General features: G+C 45.1%; 1 protein-coding gene across 1 annotated transcript; it reads left to right on the top strand.

Moving 5' to 3' along the window:
• Positions 1-1448: 1448 nt before the first annotated feature.
• Positions 1449-8670, top strand: LOC135813008 (uncharacterized). Its single transcript, XM_065326226.1, has 7 exons — positions 1449-1693; positions 3205-3331; positions 3811-3937; positions 4569-4829; positions 5404-5727; positions 7297-7397; positions 7741-8670. Exons 1-7 carry the CDS (start codon positions 1449-1451, stop codon positions 8068-8070), a joined length of 1515 nt encoding a protein of 504 aa, XP_065182298.1. The 3' UTR covers positions 8071-8670.
• Positions 8671-8880: the final 210 nt, after the last annotated feature.

Below are 8880 nucleotides of genomic sequence, written 5' to 3'. Positions count from 1 at the left end.
TTTAAAATTGGTGCTGGCAAATTGTTATGTTCAGGGTGCAGTGTTGATCTAATCTCCAACGTCTTTGGGTATGACTGTATCGATCACTTCCATGTACACTGTAGGTATCGTAAGTGCTACTGCATGTATTTTATAATTTTTTCTTTAGCACACATTAACCCCGTAAAATGATAATTATCTATTATGGGGACATTAATTAATGCGTTCGTTTGTACTTCTGGGGCCTTGAAGCTCGGAGTGGTTTGTACTTTCAACTTCAAGTGGCCTTTAGAACACTGAAATGCATTACTGTCAACAGGTGTTTAGGCTGGGATGGGGATCCTGCCGTCCTTTCTTTGTATTATCACTAATTAGACATTGCATAGTTCATGTAATGGGGGGGGGGGGCGCTCTGCAGGTTAGTTTGTACGTGAAGTGTGTGGTTTACGGTGAGGGCTGCGTTCCACCCACCTGTGTGGATTCACAGGAAGCGTAAGCTTGAAAGTCTGAGGAAAATACTGAACAGTGGCTACCTGCATAACGACTACACCATAGCCTAGCGGTGGAGCACGGCTGGCCATAAGCGAGGTTCATTGTTTCGAGTCCTGGTGGCGAGTGTCAATTGTTTTCTTCAGACTTTTCCCGTTTGCTACTTTCCTTTAAACTATTGAACACTCCTAGGAATTATTCACAGGTTGAGGGAATGGAAAAGGGAAAAGTCTGAAATAAAAATTGACTGTCACCACCAGGAATCAAACCAGGGACCTTCGCTTGAGGCCAGCGATGCTCTAACCACTAAGCTATGGTGTAGCTGTCATCCCAGCAGAAACCGTTCAATATTATCTTCAGACTTCGCAACAGAACAACAAGGACAATCAAGGCTTGTTTGCTGCTGCTTGAAGTTTCATGCTCACGCAATCATCAGGCAACATCTTCAGACTTCGTAACTCACACTTCCTGTGACACTACACAGGCTGGTGTAACGCAGCCGTCACTGTACGGACACCCTTCCGCGCACAAACTAGTACTCGGGGAGCACCAAAGTATCACATATTCATAGTTTGAGGCAATGGAAATGGGAAACGTGTGAAGGAATAATTGACTGTCACCACCAGGACTCGAACCAGGCCCTTAGGAATTACTACTATCATTTTACCTAGGATGATGAGCCAATTTAAACATGGATAAATAAAGGAAGGACCACATGTTATGAGTTGTGACCAACTGTCTGACCACCTACATGTAAGTAACTACATCATAATACAGTCAGCATTTGCGACAAGGCACAAAACTGACATTAATTTTTGGTCTTCCCCAATTCATTTGTACCTACATTGCACATGCGCGTTGTAATGATATTGTAGGAGCAATTCCAGCGATTATTCCATAGGAAGTTTCATAGCGCGAACTCCTGTGCGGGGAGCACCTTTCTTATGTACATTGCATGTTTTCACGACTTTAAACTAGAGATGATGCAGACTGGCACTTTTCTGTCTTTGATGCAGTTGACTGCCCTCCAGGCTGCAGGATCGAGTGCGAAACGGAGTACGTTTCGCCAGACGCTGTGCAGTTCCTTTCCTGCAGCTCCTCAAGCAGTAGCCAAGGTCGCACCGAGATCCAATCACTCATTTACATTCGTCCCCAAAGGAGCTTCCTGCCCAGTACCACTGACATCCTCTACCAATCTACCCCTCATAGTTGGAGGACGATTTGGGTAAGCAACGTACATGTACATGTACATGTATGCTTTCACGTGGCAAGTACGTTTTTTCCAAGCCTCTTGTAAGGGCATAACATAACAATAATATGCTTCACTGAAGGATGAGAACAAAAGCAGCAATACACCAGCAAGTTCTGGTATCAGATTTGATCCTGTCCACTATAATACGACATGAGATCCCCCCCCCCCCCCCCACACACACACTGGTCTTGCTATCCGTGTCCAATCCAACCACTCTCACTCGATGTCATGTGTTTGGGCTTTTATCCCGTTTTTATTTGCGACTTGAATAAATAATTATGTACATGTACATGCACTGTACTGAATATGCCTAAAGACCTCCATGAAGCTAAAGCATAAGATCTACTGGTACGTGTAGCTCGGGTGTTGTCGCCATGCGTGCTCATCATGGGTGAATCTGAATTAGTAATGTTTGCTGGGCTCCTTTTTAATAACGATCGCAATATCCGAACTGCAGTCACACTATCTTGTGCAAAATCCACGTACGGTTCATTGCAGTGAATAAAGGAGGTAATGCTGGGGTCCAGTAATCTCAGCGGATCAGACGTCTCAGCTTCATAGGCGCCTAGCTCGATGGTGGTACCCAAAAGCATGTTTTCCTTGAACGTTCACATCCCTCTAGCTTGCAAGGAGCCATGGTTGGCTATAAAAACCCTGCAATCGCCACGCAAAGTGGTCATTGGCTACCCCAGCCATGTATTGCTTGGAATAAAATAAATAAATATTTCTATCAACAGCAGTACTCAATCTGCGGACAGCATGCTGTATGTATTTTTCAGTTGTGATTTTTTACTAAGTACACAACCTACTCGTCAGAAGGGGAGAAGAATAATTGGTAGTAGTCCCCAGTTATTGTCAGCTGAGGAATGCCTTGTGTGAAACTGCCGCCAGCTATCTACAGTACAAGTGGATTGGCAGTGACATTCTTTTTTCTCTCACCCCCCCCCCCCCCCCCCGCCTTGTACAGGCCTCTTTTGCAAGCAATAAACAACACACGTAAAAGGCATAGGCATAGTGGTGGCCTGCGGAAGCGAAGGCTAGTTTGTGTGTTTCTGAACATTCAAGCGATGCCGACGCGAATCCCGCGAATTTTTATTATCATTATTATTAAACAACACAATGGATCAATGTGTGGGTCCTCTGCACTCAGTAGAGTCAAGTCGAGCGAGCTGCACCTCCCGGTGCCGAAAGGCGGGCTCACGCCCCTACATGACTATTTCCCCTTGTCTAACCCGCAAGACGTAATGATAGTAGCCGACTTGTCGAAATTTAAAAAAAACTAACACAATGGATTGAAATGCAAAACTGTGATTGTGTAAAACTGTCACCTTATACTCCCTGTCTGGATATGAAGCGAATGACTTGGTGAGGTGGCCCTTCACATTGTTTCGTCTCCGTTCTCCATTTCGTGGGTGACATATTCTTTTCGAAACATGTTGGGAACAATGCCACGTCACGTGGTCTTTGTCTTGTACCGCAATCAGAAATGGACTGTTCGTGAAGGCTGGATTCTTCAAGAAGCTCTCCGGGACCTACCATTGTCTCTCGCATGACTCTCCAGACCTCAAGTCCTGCACATGCTTATACGTGTACACATATGACGAGGTGGAGGTAAGCTCCAACTACACTATACTGATAGACCTGGGGTTCGGCACTTTTTCCAGTATTCTGATACCACTTTTGGAAACGAACATTTCGATAAAAGATCAATAAAAATGCGTTGGTGATGGTGTTGGCTGTTCCATTTTATTAAGTGGCTGTAGTGGAGCTTGAGCACAATGAGAGGTTGCAAGACGTTGCCGTAGGCAACTCATGGTTTATATCAGACATTGCCTACTTGCCTTCCATTCTTTTTAAATAATTATAATTACACAAGAGAGATTGGAAGCTGTGTCGCAACTCTGACTTTCACGTATTACTACGATCATCAGTCAACTGATGGCTCCAAAATGGGCAGTCTGAACATAATCGTATAAGAAAGTATTTGCAAACCTCAAGGCGATAGCGCCGTAAATAAGCCTTCATAGACAACTCTCCTAAGTGTATTCTGATGCTTGACTTCACCTTGTGACCGTGATTGAGTTGTGCAGGAATACAGGAAATGCTTCCAAGACCCGCCCGTCACTATCCAGCTGACTTCCCGTGCGAGACAAGCCAGGTTGCATCGGGTACTTACCCTAGGGGACACGGACGTGCCATTAAACTGTCCACACAATGGTAAGAATTGTGTGTGGCCATTTGTCTTCAGGTTCTTTCCCTATATTCCTTTCCCTATCGTTCTTTCTATTGCCTATCTGTATCTCTACCGTACTCGCGCGATTAGTGCCCCTGGGTCACTATTTTTTCAATGTCCAACCCAGATGGGGCACTATTCAAGAGAGGGAACTATTCAAGAGAGGGCACTATTCAAGAGAGGGCACTATATTTTCAATGCTGGTACATTTACGTCATCCAGCCTAATGTGTACTGTAAACTATCCCAACTTGACGGAAATAGCAACAAGAACTGCGTTTTTGATCGTGAAACCACCAGTGCAATGACATGGACAAGAGCATTAGCAAAAGAACACCAAACTGGGACATGCGTTTGGTTACAAGCGCGACGGGGGGGGGGGCACTATTCAAGAGAGGGCTTTATTTTTCACTGGCTCTTAGAGACTAGGGCGCTATTAGAGATAGGGCACTATTCAAGAGCGGGCTCTAATCGCGCGAGTACGGTATATCAGATTCTCTCTATCGCCGTCTCTCCCTCCATTTCATTTAGAAAAGCGATTCTGTCAGCTTTTCTATGAATGTGTTACACTGCGCATAAGCACTATGAAACATATTGCACTGTACCTGTTGTTCAGGCTCAGCTGATCGTGCCACTGTGGAGTGGACGCACAACGGAACACTGGTCCCGGATCACACCTCGCTCTCCAAGGCACGGCAGCGTTCCTATCTGATAAGCTCACAATCGGGCGATCTCATCATTCAGCAGGTAACGTGGGAAACCGCAGGAGCATACAAATGCAAGGTGATTTACAACCACCATACGCAGCATACGCAACTTCAGGAAACGAGCAGGGTGGACAATCAGCTTCAATACTCAGTGACCATTTTGAAAACCGGTAAGAGCATGAAAAGCTCTGACGCAACTATCCTATACGCAGCATATAATCCGAGTTCTATGGCATCGATTCTATCTGAACAGGGATGGTGTTGGTGTTGTTGTTGTTGAATTTATATTCTATCTGAACAGGGATGGTGTTGGTGTTGTTGTTGTTGAATTTAATATAAAGTCGCAACACAAACAGGCGATGGCGCCTCCTTTTATACATGTGCGCTATATGACAAATGCAATAGTAATGGGGAGGGGAGGACAAAAAATCACAAGTGAAAGAAGTCACCGAATGTAACTGAATATTTTACATATAGAGGTGCGGGAAAAAGAACCAGTGCTGGTGGGATCATTCCCATTATACCATGCCTAGGCATCGAAGTCATGGTGCATTGTGACCAAAACAGGCACACATGTAATGTGAACAGTTGTTATTAGGATTGCCAGCTAAACAAGTTTATCATGAGTCCATCCGTATTGTCTTCTCTCTCTCTCTCTCTCTCTCTCTCTCTCTCTCTCTCTCTTTCTCTCTCTCTCTCTCTCTCTCTCTCTCTCTCTCTCTCTCTCTCCCTCTCTCTCTCCAGTTACATTCAAAGTACACGGAGCAGATACAGGATTCATACGTCAAGTGAATCCATCTTCCGCGAAACTTGAATGGAGCACTGGAGTACAGCGTACAGGCAACAGCAGTGATGTGACTTTGAACATTCGGGCATTTTCTGCAGCGCTCAGCACATCTCTACACACGAATATCTCCCTGAGCAGCCGCACGTCGCCCGTAAACATTGCACGACTACTTCCAGATGCGGGACTTCTGGCTTGTCTGCCTACACCGGTGCTGGATGTGTGGCTAACGGCCACCCTTGGGGACGAAGCATATGTGTCTAACCGCACTCGGCTTCTTTTCAGTAAGATCCGAAGACAACATCATCCTAATGCCATTGATTGATATACAAGTAGTTTTGAACTTTTAATCACTATGAAACCTGAAACCTTATAAAGTGTTGGAATGGAGAAATATTAAGAAGCCCTCCTTGATTCCTGATGGTGCTTGTAATTCACCATTTAAAAACTTTGGGAAAAACGATTCAGATTGATGTTGCTTTCAATATGATTTTGTTCATTTTTCCAGTTCCACTTTTGTCACGTTCTTGCACTAGATTCTACCCATAGTCAAATGGGAACATGTGACCAGACACAAGGGGTACAATCAGTCATGGATGCTGCTAATGGGGTCTCTCGGCACTTGTGGCAGTGGTTCTGAGAAATTGTTTTATCATTTTTCTCACTCCCACCGTTAGGCGCTGCATCTGCTGCTAGACGGTACCTGGTGTTAGTTCAGTTCAGTTTGTTAATTTACGGATTCTCCAGAGGTAAATGGGTACCAATCATCGAAGTGTCACCAAACCAATAAAACAATGGGAATAAAATAATGTATGAAGTTAGCGGCCGTCGTGAGTTTCCTTCGCGAACGGACACAATAATTTACTTCTTACTTAATCTTGTTCTGAAAGTGGTGGACATCACGCAACTGCATTGTAAAGAAAAGCGGGTTTGTCAACTGACAACCGCTCTATTTAGTTGCTATTCACTCTTTAGATGTCGAACAAATTATTGACGTTTCGGGCCAGTCACCCATCGTCAGAACAATGTACAAGGGGCGAACCTGGCCTTTTGTAATGAAAGCAAGCGAGAGCGTATGTACATGTATGTCCATGTACACACGAAACGAAATACACAACAGCCGTATGCAATTGAGTGCATGAATTTGCATGTACAACCGACAAGGAGAAGTGCGCTGAAAGAGTGGGTATGCAGTAGCTCAGCAGATGAAGCGCAAGAAATGTGTGTACGAAGGTGTTAACCACGATCATTGTATGTACAACCTTGTACAGACACAGTAAGATTTAGCAGTTTCGCTGTAAGGGTGCTAGCACCTAAATAGCCATCGGAAGGAGATATTGATCTCCGAACGACGCTCTCGAATCTCGATGGACTCCCTAATTTTTCTTCTGGCCATCCGTGTTTCCACAGCCAGTACTTGGGCCTCAATGAAAATCACATCTGTACTCTTGATGGTTCCGTGCTGCTGGTGATCAGTAGCCATGTGTTTACCCCACGGTTTGTCGAGTATCCTGTGACGTGCTTCGTAGTGATGTTCCTCGAAAAGGTCTCAACGACATACCGCTTCCGATACAGTGCACACTTCATCATAATTATAGATAATGCCGGGGGAATCACACATGCAGCTCGGCAAGCCAGAGGAGCATGAGATATAGGGGTTGAGCGGTCTTCATCGCCCCCACTGTTCTCGGCGCCTCACTCGTTCTTGTGTCACGCTGCACTTCGATGGATTCAGCGCTGATTTCACGAGGGTATTTTTGAGGTTGAGAATGATGTTCAGACACAAAATTGACCGGGAATCCCGTATTTTACACTATAATTTGCCTTTCCGATACTTTTCGTCTCTCCTGCAGATAAGCGACAAGACGGTTATGCGCAAACGCTATCCTTTGCAGTGACGTACTCCAGCGGAGGGTTGCTTGAAGCGGCGAACTCCTCCCGTAGTCCATGTCAGGTTCGTGCAGGGATGGTGTGCGTACGATAATCGCCTATAGGATATCAATTTACAACGAAATTGCCAACATGATAAAGATAAAGATAACGAATTCAAACATACATGTTCTGCCTTTTCATCAAAAAGCGATTTCATATAAACAATTATCGTGCACAGACCATCCCTGCCAAAACACATAGCCTGTAATTTGAAATCATTTTGTATGTAGTTTGCATGAAATTATATTTTGATTTCCTGGAATATTTATTGCTATTGTCATCCCCTATCACACAATGAATTGACAATGATGATATTCTCATGCCCTTTAGCGCTTCACTATCTGTATATATCTCCTTCTCTGCAGACGGACTTGAAGGCCAGGGCACTGTTGATAAATGCGCTGTCCCATGCCTGCACTTGCTGTCTCGTTCAAGGTCTAATCTCAGCATCGCCCGGGCAACCCTCGCCATCCACTGGTGACCATGAGGTGAGGTTTCGTGCTACCATCAGGCGACCACTGCCGATCATCGATATACACCGAAGACTCCGTGCATACTTCAAGTCGTCGACTGCAGGACGCTCACCGGACTCATCGACATCGGGATACATAGTAAAGTACTGCCGATTCAATCAGCGCACGGGGAAGCCCTCCAGATGTTTCACGTCCGGGATTCTGGGAACGGCTGGTGTATAGCGTGACTAGAAGCAGGATTCGCAACATGTGGCTGATTCATAGATAAAGAGAGATAGATAGATAGAGAGAGAGAGAGAGAGAGAGAGAGAGAGAGCGTTCGTGCGTGAAAGAGAAAGTGCGTGTGTGTGCGTGCGTGTGTGTGTACATGGTACATGTGTGTGTGTGTGTGTGTGTGTGAGTGTGTGTGTGTGTTTGTGTGTGTGTGTGAGTGTGTGAGAGAGAGAGGTGAATTATGCAGCCTTGCAAGTGTATCAACATCTCTTTGTACATACCCCACACCCTCTACCCATTTCCACATTCACTGCCTTACTGTTCAACAATCCTCCTATACATGTACATGTATGCCGGTCTTGTGAGGAACCATCACACAATCCGCGGACAATTGAGCTACCAAACCTGAAAAGGTGGCGCTTGCACATGTAGTTTCGCAAAACCCATGAAAGGTTGAGTGTAACATGTACCATGTACATGTATACGCCCGTCGCAAGAGAAGCACGCAAATCTGCAAATGCACTGGATGTGCACCCACAGACTTTCTCTAATAGCAACGATAGCGAACAAGATCCGAATGAGACGTAAATTTCATATTTTTCTACAAAATCCACATATCTCCAGACACTGAGGTGAATGATGGAGTGTGGTGGTGGGGCTCATTAAGCTCCGCCGACCAGAGGATATGGCATTCAATTGACTGTAACTTTGGTGCCGGAAAAACTCAAAATTCCAGCACAGTGCCACGGTGTGCGAGCCACCCAGGAGCAAAAACAATGAATTTATTATTTTTTCACATTTTCTTGCCCATTTTGTCCG

This window comes from Sycon ciliatum, chromosome 3 (assembly GCF_964019385.1).
Source record: "Sycon ciliatum chromosome 3, ocSycCili1.1, whole genome shotgun sequence".
In the NCBI taxonomy this organism is placed as follows: Eukaryota; Metazoa; Porifera; class Calcarea; order Leucosolenida; family Sycettidae; genus Sycon; species Sycon ciliatum.
This window is presented reverse-complemented; position numbering and strand designations above follow the sequence as displayed.